A 21,816-nucleotide genomic window follows, 5' to 3' on the forward strand; every position below is an offset into this window, starting at 1 on the left:
AATAAATTAACTAACCAGCCTTCAGTTTCTTCAGCCAGTAGGAGGCAGCGCTGGCATTTGAGGGCAAGTCTTTTCCTTGTTGCTGGGCTGTCCCTCAGTTTAAGGAAAAGCTTTTAGTTTATTAGGAAAACAGGCCTCCCTGAGAGGAGGAATCTGATCTGGACATTAACTGATAACAAAACTCTGATGAATTTTGTAGAAGGCTACTGAGAGAGGTTTCAGGTAAAGTCACTAAAGGAGTTGTGTTACTGTTGAAAAATCATGGAGAAGAGAAAGAAGGAAAGATGTAGCTTGTGTTTTCAGTAAAAAGAATAAATTAGATTCTGTAAATTATAAGCAGATGTGATTATATAGATCTTTGGTAAGTTTCTAGAATTAGATATTTAAAATTTGTGTGCTTAGAAAATTAAACCATTAATCACTAGATGTACTAATGGGTTCATTTAGTAAATGTCATTATGATCTAATTGTCTTTTTTCAGTTATGTGGAATTAGCATGGCATTTATGGAGGTTTTTCATATAACCTAATGTATAGGAAAAGAAATGTGGGTGATGCAGAGAAGTTTATAAAGAAATTTTTTCAAAACATTTTACCCAATAACATGAAAAAAATATTGAACACGTTTTATAAAATTTGCAAATAACAGGAAGTGGTCATTAGCAAAGTAACTAGAATCTAAAGGAATTTAATGTAATAAAGCAATTAGTCAGCTAGGATGAACTTAAAAGGGGGTAGATATAAACTGTTCCATTTGGTTCTAAACAGGATGGAAGACAATGGTAATTAGGAAGTATGGAGGCATGACATCAGAATATTTGTTAGTAAGCTCAGTGTCAGTCTCAAGTAATTGTCAACATTGGTATAATGTGCCAACTCATATACCAAATACAATGCTAGTCTACATTAATAGAATGGTAGTTGTGTTAAATTGGAGAATTTAAGAATATTGACTTGGGTTGAAAATAATCAAAACATTTCTCAATTTAGAACTACCCAAAAATGAAAGGAATTACCTCTGGTGGTTGGGTATTCTCAATTATTGCAGTTCTCAAAAGTGCAAAATTTGGTGAGAATATATCCAAATAATCCACACATAGCAGGGATATATATATCCATCCATACTTATGTCAGGCACTTTAGAAGTAATCATTTGTATACAATTGCTATGCTATGTTTAGATATTTAAGCAGCATAGTATAGTCAGAATTCTCAAAATGTTAGGTCTCAGGATCCCTTTAAACTTTTTAAAAATCTTGAGGACTCCAAGAGCTTTTTTTTTAAAAATGTAGGTTATAGCTATAAATATTTATCATATAAGAAATTAAAGTAATTAAAATAAAAACTTAAAAAAACCACAGACACAAAACTGTGATGCTGGAATGTACAGTATGGTCTAGCTTAAATTAAAAAGATCCTCCAAAGGGGCACCTGGGTGGCACAGCGGTTAAGCGTCTGCCTTCGGCTCAGGGCATGATCCCAGTGTTATGGGATCGAGCCCCACATCAGGCTCCTCCGCTATGAGCCTGCTTCTTCCTCTCCCACTCCCCCTGCTTGTGTTCCCTCTCTCGCTGGCTGTCTCTATCTCTGTCGAATAAATAAATAAAATCTTAAAAAAAAAAAAAAAAGATCCTCCAAAGTTAAAAAAAAGTTAAAATAAAAATTTAAAAACATATCTGTATTAATTCAATTAAATATAATCTGTTTAACATAAATAACATTTTATGAGAAGTAGCCATATTATTCCAAAACAAAACAAAACAAAGTTAGTGACAAAAGTATCATTTTTGCAAATCTGTTAATGGATGACCCATCTGAAGAGAGCTGGATTATCATATCTGCTTTCATATTCAATCTGTTTTGTTTTTTGGTTGAAATACATGAAGAAAATCTGGCCTCACACAAACATACAGATGAAAGAATATTTTAATAGCCTTTTCAGGTAATTATTTTTTCTTTAATATTATACCAAAACTCAACAAATGGCAGCTTATTAAAGGTTATTTGCAAGGTGAAATCTAAACGTATATAAATGAATTTTTTCTTCTCTGTTATAATAAAATCCTTTGATCTATTTTACACTTTGAAAGGTTGGATTGTCATGAATGATTTTGTAACATTATGCATTAATCATTTGGAAAATATTGGTTCACTTAGCTATACAGAACTTCAAAGAGATAATTGATTTCATTAGAGTATAAAAAAATCACATACTACCACCTATCTCATCAGAGAAACCTGTGTATATCGGGAAGCTGTGAATTCTAGTGGCAGATACAAGCTTTTTAAACTTGAGCCTTTGAGCTCAAATTTTATTATTGACAATAGATACTGTCAGTTTTCCTTGACATAACAAGTTTACTGCATTCGGTTTTTTAGAAAATAGCTGCAAAATACCCCAAATCTGGATAACCTTAGTTTGTATGACTGTTGTTTTTTGTTGTTATTGTTTTTTTAAGGTTATTTATTAGAGAGAGAGGGAGAAAGAGAGTGAGGCGTGCAAGTGGAGGATGGGGAGCGGGGAGAGAAACTCCAAGCCCACCCTATGCTGAGTGCTGAGCCCAACGTGGGGCTCAATCAGAGGACCCATGAGATTGACCTGAGCAGAAACTAAGAGTCTGATGCTTAGCTGACTGAGCCAGCCAGAGGCCCATGACTGTTGATTTTTTAGTTAAAAAAAAAATGGCATATTGTGAAAAAAGCGGCATTTCAGTTCACAACTCAAACAATTGCTCCTTGTTTATTGACAACCATGATATTATAATACTTAGTTTTTTAATATATATTTTCTATTTAGTCATACAGATAAAAAAGATATACATTCACAAGTAGAGCTTTAAAGAAATAATTATTACTCTTTCCTTAAGAAAAATCTTAACTAGCTTTTTTTTTTTTTTAATTTTTTAGCACATGCGTGGTGATGATAAATACAATGACCACCAGTCCACTTTGATGCTACCGCCTTGATTCATGCTCAGGGCCAGTAGTTTTTCCTGTTTTGTTGTTGTTTTTTCTTTTTGCATCATCAATTCAAAGGCAACATAGTAAAATATATATAATCTCAGTATTATTTTGAAAATAATTTTGACCTTACAAGCTCTGAAAATTCTCTGGGCACCCTAGAGTTCTGCAGAACTCACTTTGAGAACCTGTTGGTATGTTGGTTAAAAGCGTGATTCAGAGAGCTTTACTGCCTGCGTATGAATCACAGCTTTGACTCTGTGACTGTGAACAAATAACTTCATGTCTCTTTGTCTTATTTTACTCATCTGTTAAATGGAAATAACAGTGCTTACCACACAGGGTTTTGCAAAAATTAGAAGTAGTTGATATAAACAATTTTTCTTAGCTCTTAGTACTAGAGTTACTAAAGCACACCACCAGTCTATTAAACTGGATAGAATTACTCTACATACTATTCCATAGATTAATTATACTGCTATATTTCTATAAAATTTAGTAATTTAAACTTTCCACTTCTGTGAAAGATTTTTCTATGAGACGAAAAAATAAGACAGTTTAAAAGTGATTTTCTAAACCACTTTTTCTAATTCCCTGCTTTGATTTCATTTGAAAAAGAAATCAATTTTTTTCCTCACATATAGCACTTCCAAACATCTTTATTACATGTGTTTTTTAATTTTTAATATATTTGGCTTATGTAAAATTTAAGGTGTACAACATGTTCATTTGATATATTTATATACTACCATCATAGTGATAATTAGCATGTCTATCATATCATATAATTATCATTTCTTTTTAGTGTTTGGAATAACCAAGATTTAGTCTCCTAACAAGTTTGATGATTCTAATACAATATTGTTGTCTGTATTCACTATTCCTATCCCCTCACCTTCCAACCCCTGGTAACCACCATTTTACTGTTTTTTTTTGGTTTTTTTTGTTTTTTTTTTTTTTGAGTTGGGCTTTTTTGGATTATATATATGTGATATCATGCAGTATTTCTCTTTCTCTCAGCATAATGTCCTCAAGTTCCAACCATGTTGTAATTTTTTTTTAACAGATTTTATTTATTTGAGAGAGAGAAAGCGAGAGAGAACAAGTGGGGGGAGAGGGGCAGAGGGGGAGGGAGAAGCAGACTCCCTATTGAGCAGGGAGCCAATGTGGGGCTCAATACTAGGACCCTGAGATCATGACTTGAGCCAAAGGCAGATGCTTAACTGACTGAGCCACCCAGATGCCCCCCCCATCCATGTTGTAACAAATGGCATTATGTTCTTATTTCTCATTGCTGATTAATATTTCATTATATATCAATATTTCATATATATATGTGTGTGTGTATATGTATATATATATCACATCTTGTTATCCATTAATCAGTTGATGGACACTTAATGTTGTTTCCATTTCTTAGCCATTGGGAATAATGCTTCAATAAACATGAAAGTTCATGCATCTCTTTGATGCCCTGCTTTCATTTCCTTTGGGCCTATACTCAGAAGAGGAATTGCTGAATCATATGATAGATATATTTTTAATTTTCTGAGGATTTTCCAGTTGGCTGACCAATGTACATTCTCACAAAGAATGTATAAGTGTTCCCTTTTCTTCACATTATCAGCAACACTTGTCATCCCTTGTCTTGATGATAGCCATTCTAGCAGATGTGTGGTGATACCTCATTGTGGTTTTGATTCACATGTCCCTGATTAGTGATTTTGAGCACCTTTTATGTACCTGTTGGCTATTTTAATGTCTTCTTTCAAGAATTCTCTATTTAGTTCCTCAGCCCATTTTTAATCAGATTGTTTTTTATTGAATTGTATGAGTTCTTTATATATTTTGGATATTAACCCCTTAGCTGATTTCTCATTTCATTTTTCTTTTGCTGTAAAGAAGCTTTTTTTTCTTTTTTTGAGAGAGAGAGACAGACAGACAGACAGAGGGCAGAGGATGGGGCAGAGAGAGAGAAAATCTTAAGCAGGCTTCACACCTAGCATGGAGCCCAACGTCAGGCTTGATCTCACAACCCTGAGATCATGACCTAAGCCAAAATCAAGAGTCTGATGCTTCACCAACTGAGCCACTCAGGCACCCCTAGAAGCTTTTAAGTTTGATATAGTTCTATATGTTGATTTTTGCTTCTGTTGTTTGTGCTTTTGGTATCATATCTAAAATCGTTACCCAGACCAATGTCAAGGAGTTTCCTCCCTATGTTTTCTTCTAGGAGTTTAATGGTATCAGGTCTTGTGTTTAGCTTTTTAATCCATTTTTAGTTAATTTGTGACTGGTGTAAGACAGGGATCCAATTTTGTTGTTGTGCACACATTTATCCAGTTTCTCAGCACCCTTTATTAAAACAATTATCCATTCCCCATTGAATGTCTTTGGCTCCCTGTTGAATATTAGTTGACTGTGAATGCAGGGGTTTAATTCCAGGGTCTTTATTGTTCCATTGGTCTATGTGCCTATTTTTATGCCAGTGCCATAGCTTTGTAATTTTTAGTTTGAAAATTCAGGAATGTGATGCCTCTGGCTGTTTTCTTTGGATTGCTTTAGGCTATTTGGGTTTTTCTGTGGTTCCATATGAATTTTAGGATTGTTTGTTTTATTTCTGTAAAGAATGTTATTGGAATTTTGATAGGGATTGTGTTGAATCTATGGAGTGTGGACATTGTAATATATTCTTCTGATCCACTAAAACTGGATGTTTTTCCATTTGTTTGTGTCATCATCAGTTCCTTTCAACACACTCTTGGAGCTTTCATTTACAGATCTCTTACTTCCTTGATTAAAATTATTCCTAGGTATCTTACTGGTTTTGATGCTATTGTTTATGGGATAGTTCTCTTTATTTCCTTTTCAGATGTTTCATTATTAGTGTATAGAAATGTAACTGATTTCTCTATATTGATTTCATATCCTGCAACAGGATTGAATTTGTTGGTTACTTCCAATAGTTTTTTTGGTTGTATCTTTGAGATTTTCTATATACGAAACAATATCTGCAAATAATGACAAGTTCACTTCTTATCATTTTGGATGAACTTTTTTTTCTGTCTTGCCTAGAATTTCCAGTACTATATTGAAAAAAAGTGATGAGAATGGATATCCTTGTCTACTTCCTGATCTTAGAGGAAAAGCCTTCAATAGTTCATCATTGAGTATAATGCTAGCTGTAGCTTCATTGTATATCATTATTATGTTGATGTATTGTTTCTATAACTGACGAGATGAGAGTTTTTAGCATGAAAAGATGTATTTTTATCCCATGCTTTTTCTGTATCAAGATGACCTTATGATTTTTATATTTTGTTTTATTAATGTGATGTATTTATTCAGTTGCATATGTTGAACCATACTTCTATCCCAGTGACGTATCTCACTTGGTCATGGTGTATAATCCTTTTAATACATTCTTGAATTTGGTTTGATAATATTTTGTTGAGAATTTTGCATCTTTAATTTATCAGAGATAGTGGTCTATAGTTTTCTTGTAGTGTCCTTATCTGGCTTTGGGATCAGGTTAATACTGGCCTTGTAGAATGAGTTTGGAGTGCTCTCTACTCTTCAATTTTTTGGAAGAGTTTGAGAAAAATTGGCATTAAATCATCTTCAAATGTTTGATAGAATTAACCAGTGAAGCTGTCCTGTGGGGTTTTCTGTGTTGGGAGGATTTTGATTACTGATTTAATCTCTTTATTCATTATTGGTCTCCAGATTTTCTATTTATTCCTGACCCAGGCTCCAGAGATTGTATGTTCCTAGGAGCTTATGTATTTCTTCTAGATTTTTATGATCCTATTTATTTCTTTAGTATCAGTTGTAATGTCTTCTCTTTAATTTCTGGTTTTATATTTGAGTCTTCTCTTTTCTTCTTAGTGTAGCTCAAGTTCTGTCAATTTTGTTTTTGAAAAATCAGCTCTTAGTTTCATTAATCCTTTCTGTTGTTTTCTGGTTTCTAATTTATTTCTGTTTTGATCTTTACTTATTTCCTTCCTTCTTCTAACATGAGGTTTAATTTTTTTCTAGGCTTTTTGAGATATAAAGTTAGGTATTTTGAGACCTTTCTAATTTTGTAATATATGCCTTTATTGCTATACAACTTCCCCTCAGAAGAGCTTTTGCAGCATCCCATAGGACCTGCTATGTTGTGTTTCCATTTTCATTTTATTTTATTAAAGATTTTATTTATTTTTATGAGAGACAGAGCACGAGTTAGGGGGGCAGAGGGAGAAGCAGATTCCTGCTGAACAGGGAGCCTGATGTGGGACTTGATCCCAGCACTGCGGGATCATGACCTGAACTGAAGGCAGACACTTAACCAACTGACCCACCCACGTGCCCTTCATTTGATTTCAGATATTTTATTTCCCTTTTGATTTCTTTGACCCATTGGTTGTTCAGAAGTCTCTTGTCTAGCTTATACATATTTGCAGAGTTTCCATCTTTCCTCTTGTTGATTTCTAGTTTCATACCACTGTGGTCAGAAAAGATAGCTGGCATGATTCCAATCTTCTTAAGTTTGCTGAGACTAGTGTCATTTCATATAATCTATCCTGGAGAATATTACATGTGCACTTGAGAGAATGTGTATTCTGCTATTCAATGAAACATTCTATATAAGTTTAATAAGTTCATTTGGTCCAAAGTATGGTTAAATTCCAATGTTTCCTTGTTGCTTTTCTGTTCAGATGATGTATCCATTGCTGGCAGTGAGGTACTGAAGTCCCCTACTATTATTGTATTCTTGTCTATTTCTCCCTTTAGATCTGTTAGTGCTTGTTTAATATATTCACATACTCTGGTGTTGGATGTATATATGTATTTACAGTTGTTTTATCTTCTAGATGTATTAACCCCATTATCATTATATAATGATTTTCTTTGTCTCTTGTTATTAGTTTTGGCTTAAAGTCTATTTTATCTGATAGAAGTATGGCTATCCCTCTTTCTTTCGGTTTCTACTTGCATGAAATATCTTTTTCTATTCCTTTTCTTTGGGCTTTTGTATGTCTTTAGAGCTGAAATGAGTTTCTCAAGGCAGCATATAGATGGGTCATGTTTCTTATCCAGTTAGCCACTCTATGTCTTTTGACTGGAGAATTTGGTCCATTTACATTTAAAGTCTTTTTCAAAAAGTATGTACTCACTGCCATTTTGTTAATTGTTTGGGAGCTGTTTTTTCATTCCTCTCTGTTCCTTTCTTCTCTTGATAGCTTTCTTTGTAGTTTGATGACTTTTTTTGGTAGGAAGCTTAGAATTTTTTTCTTCTTAATTTTTTCTTTATCTACTACAGACTTTTGCTTTGTTGTTACTATGAAACTTACATATAGGGACCCCGGGTTGCTCAGTCAGTTAAGCATCTGCCTTTGGCTCAGGTCATGATCTCAGGGTCCTGAGATCAAGCCCCGAGTCGGACTTCTTACTCAGTAGGGAGCCTGATTCTCCCTCTCCCTCTGCCTCTGTTCCTCACCCCACTTGTGTTCTCCCTCTCTCTCTCACAAATAAATATTGAAAAACTAAAAAAAGAAACATAAAAACTTATGACTGTAAAAGTATATTTTAAGTTGATAACAACTTAAGTTTCATCATATTCTAAAGCTGTACATTTTACTCTCCCATTCTCATTTTATGTTTGTGATGTCACATTCTACATTTTTTATCTTGTTTATCCCTTGTTATTGTATATAGTTATTTTTACTATTTTGGGCTATTAATCTTTATACTAGCATTGTAAGTGATTAATCCACTATCTTTACTATATATTTACCTTTACTAATAAGATTTATACTTTCATGTCTTTTCCTATAACTAATTAGCACCCTTTCTTCTCTGTTTAGAGAAATGCCTTTAATACTTCTTGTAAAACCAATTTAGTGATGATGAACTCCTATATGTTTTGCTTGTCTGGGAAAACTCTTTATCTCTCCTTTAATTCTGAATGCTAACTTTGCCAGGTAGAATGCTTGTTGGATTTTCCTTTTCCTTTTCATTTTTTTTTTTTTTAACACTTTGACTATACTGTGCTACTCTCTTCTGACTTGCAAAGTTTCTGCTGAAGAATCTGCTACAGTCTTATGGGGGTTCCATTGTATGTAACAAGTTGTTTCTCCCTTGGTGCTTTTAAAATTCTCTCGTTTTTAACTTTTGACATTTTGATTATAAGACGTGCATCTTTTTGGATTCCTCATTGGAACTTTGTGGGCTTCTTGGATCTGGATATTTGTTTCCTTCCACTGATTAGGGAAGTTTTCAGCCATTATTTTGTCATGTAAGTTTTCTGCCCCTTTCTGTCTCTCTTCACCTTCTGGGACCCTTACAATGCAAAATTAGTCCATCTGATGTTGTCCCACAGGTATCTTAAGCTATTTGTTTTGTTTTGTTTTTTCATTTTTCTTTTAGCTGTTCTCATTAGGTAGATCATTGCCCTGTTGGCAAGTTCCTGATTCTTTCTTCTGCTTCATCTTGTCTGTTGTTGTGCCTTTCCAGGTGTATTTTTCAGTTCGATTATTACATTCTTATGGTCCGTGACTTCTATTTAGTACTTTCTTATATTCTATCTCCTTGTTGAAGTTCTCACTGTGTTCATCCATTCTTCTCCTGAGGGCAGTTAGCACCTTTTCAACCATTACTTTTAACTCTGTAGAGGTAAGTTACTCCTCTTATCTAAGTTACTTATCTCCATTTTGTTAAGATTTTTTTCCCTGTGGTTTTATCTTCTTTCATTTGGAACGTATTCCTCCATTTCTTCATTTTGCTTGACTCTCTGTGTTGGTGTCTATCCATTAGATAAAAAAGCCATATCTCCTAGTCTTGAGTGAGTGGCCTCATGTAGAAAATTAGCAGTATCATTCAACCCTGCCCTAGATCTTGATTGTCTCTCAAACCCTGGAGTTTGTAAAAGCAGTATATTTTATATTTTATGGCTCTAAGTAGATGAGGGTGTGCCAAGATGTGTCATTGTCCCAAAGGGAAAAGTCTAAGTCAGCACCTAGATTCAGGCTTTTGGAAGCCACTCTGGCAAAAGTTTTTAATGTATGCAAGTATATACAGTTGTTGGACTACAAGCATAAGCCCACTGGCCACTAGTGGTCAGTAGGTATCAATAGGTGGTCAATAGGTATCTCACAAAATTCAGGGCACAAGCTGAGTGTATAAGTCTCCTTCTGTGAGATACCTGGGAGCTATAGCAAGGCAGAGAAAAACTGCAAAGATGGCATCCATCAGTTTACATTCCCTGGATGTCATTCCATAGACCCCCTAAAAATATGCCACACCTAAAGCCTGTCCCTCAAGTCAAAGATCTACAACAAGCAAATAGGCTTCTTTCACAGAAAGACTGGAGGCATGTTTTAATATGCTATCTGTGCAGTGTCCTATGCTGGAATTCTGTCAAGAACTGTCTCTTCAATTGTTTCAGTCCCATATGACTCATGATTACAAGCCCCCCACCCCCCTGGCCTCCAGAGCCAGGCAATCAAGGGGTGTCCTCTGGGCCCCAGCTAAAAAATCTGGGGAACCAGATGCATGTAAAAGTTCCCATCTGGAAGATACTGGTACTCTGGAGTACCAGATGGGGAGAGTGAATATGGAATCCACCAGCTGAAGCAAGGTAGAGGGGGTACATACATGTAGCACTTGGAGAAAATAAAAAGGCCTAGAGTTTAAACACAACAATGAAAAATGATGTTACCCACTGGCTACAATAAGACAGAGGGAAAATGTATAGATGGTGCCATGGGAATGCCAGAAGAAAAAAGTGCCTACTGACAGGAAACAGAATGAGAGTGCAAATATGGTGTCCATCAACCAATAGGCCTCTAGATGTATGTTAAATTAGATGACTGCCCCTTAGCCTGATGCTTTATGATTAGCAAATGAGCCTCTTTCACATAAAGTCTGGGCTTCTCTCAATCACCTTCCTCAGCTCTGAGTCCCATGGCAGTGAGTTTGTGTGAGCTCTTTAAGAGTAGTTTCTCAGTTTGCCATAACCTTGTGGGTCTTGTGAACGCAAGTTCCATTGGTTTCGAAGCTAGATGTTTTGGGTTCTTGTCTCTCATGTGCAAGTCTTAAAGCAATGGTACCCAATGTGGGGTTCAAATCCTTTGTTCCTCAGGGAGAACCGCCAGGTTTTAAGTTCCCTTACAAATGCAGGTTGTTATGCTGGGAATGAAGTATATGGTGACATTTTGCCCCAGCTTCTTTTACCTGCTTCAATGTGGACCTTCTTTTATATGCCCAATATGTAGGAGTTGCTCAGCCAGTTATTGTCCACCCCCTGAGGAAGTTTTTCCATATGTAGCTGCAGATTCAGTGTGTCTGTGTCTGGATATGAATTCAGGAACCTCCTACATTACCATCTTGAATCCAAACCCAGCATTTTGATTATTAAGATACAGACAGTTAACACATATGGACGTACAAGATCAGCAATAACCCCTTGGCTCTATGTGCAGCCCAATAATAGCAGTAAGATTATTGGAATGGCTGCTTTTCATTATAAATGAAGTTATTCTTCACAATCACTTTTGGTACATAGGTCTAACCATACATGTATCTACAGCCAACCAATTCTTTAATAGATTTTTTCTTTCAAAACATTTCAAAGACCCAGGTTAAGTGTCCTTCAAGCATACAAAATATCAAGCCATGGTGTTACCACTGAACCATTTGGCATTTTACATAGGACTTTTTTTTTTTTTAAGATAAAATGAGTATTTCAATTACAGAGGTATATTCTGCTTTTACAAAATACAATTAAAGTAACTTACACAACAGAAAGTTTGAAAATACTTTCAAAGTAAAGTTCTGCTTAATATATGGAGTTCCAAGGACTCCTCTGAAACATCAAAATGCTGGGAAAATGTAACAAATTTAATTTTTACCTGTTTTTCTTCTGGGTAATAAAAATATTTTATACAAATGTAAAAGTGTTACTTTTTTTTTTTAATCCATGATTGCAATTGGGGCATTAAAATGCTTATATATTTTGACAATGAATTGTTAATGCTCAGCCCTATTTACTGTGCAGTGTGGAATTTTATTTACTTGTGGAATTTACTGGTGGAATTTTACTGGTAGAATTTTACTGGTGGAATTTTATATCCTTATTTTTTTTTATTAATTTTTTAATTGAAGTATACTTGACACAATGTTGCATTCATTTCAGGTCTACAACAGTGATTTCACAACTCTGTGTTCTGCTATGCTCACCATAAGCATAGCTACCACCTGTCACCATAAAATGCTATTATAATACCATTGGCTATATTCCCTATGTTTTTATCCCCATGACTTATTCATTTCCTAACTGGAAGCCTGTACCTCCCACTTTCTTTTACCCATTTTGCTCATCCCTCCCACCTCCTAGCAACTATCAGCTGTTCTCTGTATGTATAGGTTTGCTTCTGTTTCTTTTGGTTTTTTTAGATTTAATGATAAGTAACATCATATGGTATCTGTCTTTCTCTGTTCTATTTCACTTAGCATAATGCCCTCGAGGTCCATCTTCATTGTTGCAAATGGCAAGATCTCATTCTTTTTTATGGCTAACTAATATTCTGATATATATTTCATATATATAATATGTGAAATATATGTATAATACATAGGTGAAATATATGAATATAATACATATATTCTTTATCCATTCATCTATTGATGGACACTTAGGTTGCTTCCATAGCTTGGTTATTGCAAATAGTGCTACAATAAACACAGAGGTGCATATATCTTTTTGAATTAGTGGTTTTGTTTTCTTTGTAACTTGCTTCATTTTTAAATTAAAATTAGCTTGCTTTTTCCTCATGGTTTTATTTAAGTTTTAATATTTAAGTAAGCTAATATAAATTTTTATAACAAGCCTATGCTTGTTGTCTTGACATTTAATACTCCTGAACTATAATTTAGTCAAATTAAAAGCCTCCGCATTCGGTATAAACCAAAGAAATAAGACTATGAAAAATCAGAGGCTCTGTATGTCTAAGCAAGAAATAATTGTTATATGCAAAGAAAAATAAGTAACATACTTACTAGCTATAAAAATATTTTCAAGTGAGAGAAGCTTTTCCTTGTGATAAGTAAATTAAGATGGGATGGAGAGGCAGGAGTTGGAAGAGAGAGGCAGAAGGTAAAGAGGAAGGGCAAAAATTGTAACTATTCTGGGCTTTCCTTTGACCAAAGCTGATCTTACTCTTCTTTCCTGATGTCTGACAAAAAGAGTTACTTGGGGCACGTGGGTGGCTCAGTCAGTTGGGTGTCCAATTCTTGATCTCAGCTCAGGTCTTGATCTCAGTGTGGTGAGTTCAAGCCCTGCATTAAAAAAAAAAAAAAGAAAGAAAGAAAAAAGAAGTCTCTTATTTTAGAAAATGGAATTTGAGAGAAAGTGTAAAGACTTCAAACTAAGAAAAGTAAAATATTAGGAAACAGAGTTTGACTAATGCAAAACAAAAGTTACAGAAGAAACTTAGAAGTGTGGGACAATCTGGCTAGGATGTTATTGTGGGGTATGGTCAACTAAAGAACAGTAAAGTAAAAGTTACTGAAGATCCTGGGGATGAACAGATTTAGAATCTATAAATGAGACTGAAATAACCCTCCTATTTTGTCTAGAGCCCATCTGCTTTGATGTTTTGTACCACTTTTGAAATATTCTCATAGGTTTTCCTTTCCATTTATAAATACTTATATCTTAATTCTGAAATACTTCCAACATAAAACACTTAAAGCAAGCTATGCCAAACCAGGGGGACCAACTTGGTTACAAAAGTTATGAGAAAGAATCTCAGGTGGGTTCAACGTTGTTGTTATTAGAGAACAGCAGAAGCCATGAAAAGTGTTAATGAGGAAAGAATCAACATGATTGAAAGCTGCTCCCCCATTTTTTTTCCCAGAGCCTCACAGAGGTGCAGATGTATTTTGGTCAGCGCAATCTGTGTGGTGGGAAGAATGTGCTGGAACTGAAGGGCTCAGAGTCAGAGGTGTGAAGGCTTTTTCTCCCTTTTATTTACTCTACTAATCTTATTTTATCTAAGTCCCTCATCATTCAACCATTCTTCATCATTCATAAATTAGTATAGATCAATATAGACAAAGTAGACAACCAAAATTCTACACACTCCAAAGATTTCTTTTCCCACTGACCCTCTAAAGGTTTTAATGCTACAGACTTCCATTTTAGTTTGGTGATATCCTATCACACAGAGCCACCTAGATGACATCTATAATTATTTTCTTAGTTACCTAGTCACAGGAATTCTCCATGAGGCCATAGATAAGAGTTGAAAAAGAAATAGCAATAAAACAGGGTGAATATGTGCACTGGGAGTGCAAGCTTTCTGGTCATGTAACTTACTTATGTCTTTAAGATCTGCTTGAGCCCCCATCCTTTTTAGCCTCTGGGGATTCAGCAGTGACATATGGAGTTTACCTTTTAGGAGATGTAGACTAAACAAAAATTAAAAGAACATATTTTATGTACAATACTAAGTGCTAAAGGGAAAACTAAATCAGGTATAGGAAATGATGAGTTATTAAGGGTTGTAATTTCACACAGATGGTAAGGGAAGGTGATATTTAAATGAATGAAAAAAGAGGTAAAAGAAGATGCTATGTGGATATCTAGGGGAAGAATTTTCCATGCAGAGAGAACCTGTGCAAATATGCCGATGTAGAAACATGCCTAGAATACTAGAGGAGGCCTATGCGATTGAAGTACGGTGAAAAAAGAGAAGAGTGGAAAATTATGAGAATGACTGCTGATGATAGCCTAATTATTTACAACCTTATAAGCTTTTATTTTTCTGTAAGAATTAGGTAGCTTTGAGCAAAGATGTGATATCATTTGACTTACACTTAAGTAGGATCATACAAACTTCAATATTCAGAAGAGATTGAAGAGGATCAAGGACAGAAGAAGGGGATCAAGTTAGGATGCTGTTGCAATTATCTGGGATAATGATTATGGTAGCCTGGACAGGGTGGTTAGTGGTGCAGGTGGTGAGCAGTGGTTAGACCCTTGAGCCAATAGGATTTTCTGATAACTTAGATACATGTTTTTGCGGGTTTTGCTGTTTGTTTTGTTTTGTTTTAGGTGTGCTTTATAAGAGAAAAAGAAATGTCTTGGAGACCTGGAAGGAACTAAAATGGGTAATACCATGAGAGTCAGAGTGGGGGGGGGATGCTAATTTGAGATACTATGTAGGTAGTTGTATACATGATATATATGGGATATATATATGGGATAGAAATTGGGAATTATCAGCAAGGAGATATATAAAGATTGAAAAATATGGGACTGTATGAGATCAAGAGAGTGAGTGATCCACAGGAGTAGTAGTTTGCAGTCTGAGCTGTGGGTGGTCTAGCGTTGAGAAGTCAGAGACGGGAGGAAGAACAAGCATAAAAGCATGAGAAACAGTAGCCAGTGAAGAAGCTAGAGAAATCCAGGAGTATGTGCATCTCAAAAGAATGTTAAGGAAGAGTGATTAGATACATAGTAGACCTTTACATTTCATCCTCCACATTGGATAATCTCCATATTGATCAACTAGTTATTACTTTTCTAAATTGTGAATAATTTCTTCAGAGGCAATACAACAGAGTAATTGATGGCACAGATGACAGAGCCAATCTGCTTGTCACCAACAAATTCTAGCCAGCCAGAATATACTAATGCATATTCTTGCAGTAATAAAATTAACAAAAAACAACAATAAAAAATAAGAAGATAGCAATTACTGTTTCAGCGCTTGTAGGCTTGGTAAGCACTCAATAGGTATTGTTACTATCTAGCTTCCAGGTCACTAATCTTCCATTCACCTAGCTCTAATCAATAGATTTGTTAAAATTTGAATTCCAATGGCAATTTTTCATTTCTGAAATTTATATTTAGTTCTTTTTCAAATATTTCTATTCTTATTTATTTGTGCTTCTTTTTTTTTATGTTTTTTTATTATATTATGTTAGTCACCATACAGTACATCCCTGGTTTCTGATGTAAAGTTCGATGATTCATTAGTTGCGTATAACACCCAGTGCACCATGCTATACGTGCCCTCCTTACTACCCATCACCAGTCTATCCCATTCCCCCACCCCTCCCCTCTGAAGCCCTCAGTTTATTTTTGCTTATTTCTTACAGTTTCAATTTTATAGTGTTTTTAATCATTTTAAACACCCATTTTCATAATGTCCACCATTACCTAATGTTCTGAGGTACTATTCATCCAGTTTGTCATGGCCAAGACTCTCTTATAGGCGATATTTTTTTTTTAGTGTTTTGTAACTTTGGATTTTGAGCTTGCCTTCCAAGGGCTTTATAGGGATCCTGTATGGTCAGAGAGACTTTGCATTTGCTTCTTCCTAGTACCCCATGCCTACCTCTGTCTTTTGGGCCAATGCATATTTCATGTATAGGTTTCTTAGTGTAGGGTTTCCAGAACAATTTGGTTAATACAAACTGAATCAAAATATCAGTGCATGAGGATCCATTGCTTTGAATTTCAAGATATGTGTCCCCACTCAGGATCCAAATAGACAACACTACCTTCTTATCATCCCCATGTTCAAGGTTTTCTCTGTACACCCTCTTCACATGAATGGAGTCTCTGAGGGTCTCAGCTCTACACGGGATCTCTGTACTAAATCCTCACTTAGGTGCTAAAGAACAATAACTGAGACCTCCCCACAACCCAGGGGTCTGCTCATTTTCTTATAATCTATGTTGAAGTTCTATTTTGCTTATTTCACTTGGGGATTTCCATTTCTCCCTGTGACAGTGCTTCTTAAACGTCATCCCGCATTTCTAGCAGGATTAGTTTTTAAAGGTCAGGGTCAGGGAGTGAAGATACATTATCTGTTTCTCCATACATCCAAAGCCAGAATTAGTCTGCATAAAATTTCAAGCCTGGAATTCTATGTTAAGATTTTGCAAGATTGCTCATAGCTATACTGAAGGCATATACAAATCTATGTTCCTCAATCCACGTAATCGGAAACCAACTTGTAGTTTTGTATGTACTTTGAGGTCAAAGTGAAAATCTCCAGAAAAGCCAAAAATATAAAGACATGATGGTATTATCATCTAACTATTGAATCCTTTTTTTCTATGCTTGCAAGCAAACACTTTTTTACCCTAGCGTAGGGCTTGTCATTATGTTTATAGGACACAGGAAGGATGAAATAGAAACAGGGTATATTCTTAGCAAAGTAGCTAAAATAGTCATGCTGTTTTGTAAAGTAAAACTACTAAAAGTAGTTTCAGTTTCCATAGCATAACCCTGCTTCTGTCTTTGTATTCTTTAAAAGTATTTTGTAACATTAAGACTCCCCAAGAGTTATAAAGTTTCACAAATTTGATTAAGCTGCAAGGAAGAAGTAGCTGAGATAAATCTGACTAATTGAATTTTGCTTTATCAATTATTTTTGGAACTCTATGCTTGCTTATATTGAGTTTCCAATCCAAATATCAAAAATAATTTGATACTGAAAAGTTATCTTTGATTTAGCATTAAGAAGATCCATGCAATTCACTCTGCTATTTGCCTGTTTATGAAACCAAAAACGTGCTAACAGTAAAGCAACAAAAATTGTTACAGCACTGTCAGTTTCATTTGAACATGGTCCGTGTTTAAGTGCAATAGATATAGGAATCAGGACAAAAATATGATTTGGTTTGTTATATGTGGAGTCTTTGAGCATCCATATTGGATTTGATAAGCCAATGTGTTTAGTTTTATTGAGTAACTACAATTCCAATTTTATAAATGTGTTCACTGTAATTTAAATTATCATGTAGGAACATATATTTGAAAGAAAAATATTTGATTCTGTATAAGACTAAATTATTGTTACACTTGTTTGCAACATTTACATTTGTTGAAATCACAGGACCATAAGTAATAAAACTACCTGATAAATAAAGTGTAAAGAAATATATTTAAGGATATAAATGCTGAAAATCTTACAGAGCACCACCACATTACTTTGAGAAGAGAAATATAAAGAAATATAACCTGTGACAGCACAGGGACACTTGAATTCTGGTTATATTGTTTTGTGTGTAATTTTACGATTTTTCAGCTCTAACTGGGAAACATAATTGAGTTCATGGCTGAGTTTTCTGCAAAGTATGTCATTACTTTAGAGATTAGTCTAAACATTCTTACATAATTCCCAAGTCATTCATATTTTTTATTCTTGAGCTACTCACAGTAGATCCATTAGTTCAGAGAGTTTGTCACAATTGTTATGTCAATGTCTTCTGCTACCTCACAAGCCAGGTGGCAAACAGTGACAGCTGGGAAAACACAATTAGACATACCTAGCGTCTAGGTTCTAGATTATCTCAGTAAGTCATGTGATTTTGTAAAGGGAGCTCTAAGATAATGTATATCTCATCCTCACATGTGATTTGTTTTGCATGTGTATATTTTAGTGGTTATTACTTTCAATGCTTTGCTCAGATTCTATTCATATCTTTTGTTAAGTCAGAGGAAACTCTTTACAAACACATGGGAAGCAAAAATCATTGTTCAATTAAAAACTGATAAATAATACTTTTTCAAGGATTAGAGCTTGTGTAAATGTGTGGGATATATAATGATATAATTTATAATATATAACATAATATGTATATTTCTATAATAATATAAATACATATATTAAAACAATATACATATTTATAACTTAATTTCTCTTTATTACTTGTCTTTATTCTATATAACTCACATTTTTTTGTCTTAAAAAACTAATTTAAAAATGAGATGGAAGTTATATTTGATTAAAAGCTGTATTTTCTTGGTAAAGCAATAATTCTTTGGATTTGCAGCCAGCATAACTTCTCTATTTATCAATTACTTTTTCAATTCTTTAAAGCTAAACAGGATTGCTTTTTTCTTTACATTGTTTTTCAATATTGTCAGAAATGTTTCCATAATGAAGAGAAAATTACTTCAGTAAAATTTTCATCTTTATTACATTTCATGTACAGTTCACTTTCATGAATAACTACTTTACTATTAATATCAAAGGTTTCCAGCTCAACAGTAATTCTTCTTTCCTCATTATTTCTTCATTATTGTGTATAACTGCATCATTGTAGCCAATATTTTTTGCTTCACAATGATGCATCTTTAAAAAATACTTTTTTTTTTTCAGAGAAGCTGTACCTATTGCTTCAATAAATTCCAACTTCAGAAAACAGTCATTCACAGGCTGAGAGAGTATTTCACCCACATGATAAATGTCACATGCCATAGCATCTGAGGTCAGGTATTCTATGAACACTGAAATTATAGTTACATAACACTTTACCATGCTTATACCAAATTCAACAATATATAAAGAAAAGGACATTTTTATACAGTAGAATATTTGAATGACGAACTTTAATTTCAATGATGAAAAATAACAATTTCTGCTATGCTATTTGTGAAGGCTACAGGTCTTGAGAAGTATGGAATATATTTGTCAAATCTGACACTATTGATTTGAGAAGTCTAGGTTGGGTCCAGGCTAAAATTCCCTACATGACCTTTCAGGCCTGACCATAGGCAATTACACACAGACTTTGCCTTATAGGCCTCCTGGGGAAAGCTGTCCTCTCAGACTAGACTTGGTGCACAGCCTGAGCATTAGACTTTTCTGGAAGGAGCTGCAGTTAAGGACTGGTCCCTCAGGCTAGACACGCTCATAAACATAGCTGTATTCCTATCCTAGGCAGCTCCATCCAGAAGCCTCTTTCTGAGGGGAACTGCTGAAGCACTTTTCAGGTGTCTCAGCCAAGACCTTCTACGTGGGGGACCTTGTCGAAGACACTATTCTCCGATCTGGCTCAGCACTTCTCCACTCTTGACTGTTCCCTCTCTTTTCCACAAGACACTCAGGCTCATAAAAAGGCAGAGCCTTCTGTTTGGGGCTCCCTAGCTGTTTGTTAGAGGCTCCCTGGCTTTTAGAGAACGCCCTGTCTGCTCTCCTGGCATCCAACCATTGCTTTGCTGTTTCATGCAGAGAAACGAAACATTGTGGAGCTAGCATCTACTTTTGCTTCTTGTTACACTATTACAGTTAGGTGAATAGGCTTGATTGTTAACTTGTAGTTCAGCTCCTCCTCCTACCTGACCACCTTGACATCAGAGAGCTCCAGAAGATTTATAACTCTGCACTTTTCATGAGGTAGTTTTCATTGAAAACTTTTGTTTATAAAACTAATGACCAAGTATCAATAGACATTTTTGTACATTGTAAATTTTCTAATGGAGAAGATGCCCTCTTCTAAGAATACAGATGAAAATACTGGCTATGTATATCCATACTTATAGACAAAACACAGAAGAGTGACGTGTCATCGGTCTATTTGAAAATAATAGCACATAAAACAAATAGTCACGGAAACCCTATTCCTAACTCATTGATGTTGCTAATGCAGTATTTTCCTGTGTTCAAAATTGTTAAGTTTTAGTTTCTATTATTTAAAAATACATGGCTTTGTATAATAACAATATTCATACCCTATCAATTAATATAATGTAAATGTTGAATCTTTGTTCCTGACACTTTAGGCATCAAATTAATCTCTTGAGAAAGAAGTTGTTATTATTCAAGCTACATTAGTAAAGAGACCAATATTATGTGCAGGAAAACAAAGTTTCATTGTCTAACAGATGCCTAATTAGGGAGTTGAGCAGTTGAATCAAGTGAGGCATGGAAATGGATTATGTAGCATTTACATGCACAGCACATTATTTATCAATAAAAGTAATAAATACTGCTTTAAAGGGAAACTCACCAAAGCTTAGTTGAACTTTGAGCTGTTAATTTTTCTTCTTTTTTGATAATTTTAATGGTGGAACATAACATCTTTGCCATTATAGCTTCTGTTAAAAGCTAAACAACTGATTAGTTATCCCAGTGAAAAAACTCAGCAATCATGAAATTTGAATCTTACAAAGTTATAGTTTCACAAACACACCATAGATATTGCTAAATTAGATGAAGACTCTGAAATACTGAGGAAATAAAGGAAGTTTTCAGGCTCTTGAAATCTACAGAGGAGCTGGGTTAGGAAGATAGTGTTGGTAGAAATGAAGTGTTCTGTAAAAACAACAACAACAAAAACCCAAACAGCTGCTTTGTGTAACACATATATCTAACCAAAAAATGGATGGCTGTATTCTTTTTCAAATGTTTTTTCAGCAAAAAGGAAACGTTTTAGTCTCTTTTGATTTTTACCGTATTTAAAGCTGGGCTTTATATTTTAACATTGCTTCTGACTTCGGAGCAGATAGAATCTTATACTACAATTACTAAATCATAAGTATGGTATAGAAAATGTGCCTATGTGATCTGGCCTATAGTGATCTGAGAACAGAAGCAATTGTTGTGCACTTAGGGGATGGGAAATGAAGTTTAATCTAACTTAAATGGGAGGTTAAAGTCATATTCACAACAGAAGTAATGGCATAAAGAAACGTTTTGTGGTATTACAGACAGTCATTACTATATATATCAACCCTGTCAATTTTCTTAGTTGGTATTTTTACCTTGGCAAACTAAAATAAATAAATAAATAAATAAATAAATAAATAAATAAATAAATAAATAAATAGGAAACTCAAACTCCTTGTCTTACAATCCATATATCTATCAACTTATGTTCTATTTATCCTTTCATTTTTCCCTCTCTTCCTCCCTTTGTTTTTGTCTTTTCCTCTTTTCCTCCATTCCTTCCTTTCTAAAGCACACTAACCTATTGCTGGGTTGTGTTTATGTGTTTTCACAAAAAGAATCCTTCTATAAATGCCTAAAGGGTTATAGGAAGAGTATTGACTATGACCACAGGACTGTAT

The 21,816-nt window shown here is 34.6% G+C and overlaps 1 protein-coding gene across 1 annotated transcript in view; it reads right to left on the minus strand.

The window, feature by feature from the left end:
* Positions 1–1,622: 1,622 nt before the first annotated feature.
* Positions 1,623–21,816, minus strand: part of LOC148109070 (uncharacterized) — a 170,780-nt gene continuing 150,586 nt past the window's right edge. The window contains exon 3 of the mRNA XM_087866447.1: positions 1,623–13,280. Coding sequence (XP_087722573.1) covers positions 13,260–13,280 — 21 coding nt within the window. The 3' untranslated portion in view covers positions 1,623–13,259. The remainder of the gene's footprint in view (positions 13,281–21,816) is intronic.

This window comes from Ursus americanus, chromosome 13, assembly GCF_024610735.1.
Source record: "Ursus americanus isolate L20-20 chromosome 13, mUrsAme1.1.p, whole genome shotgun sequence".
In the NCBI taxonomy this organism is placed as follows: domain Eukaryota; kingdom Metazoa; phylum Chordata; class Mammalia; order Carnivora; family Ursidae; genus Ursus; species Ursus americanus.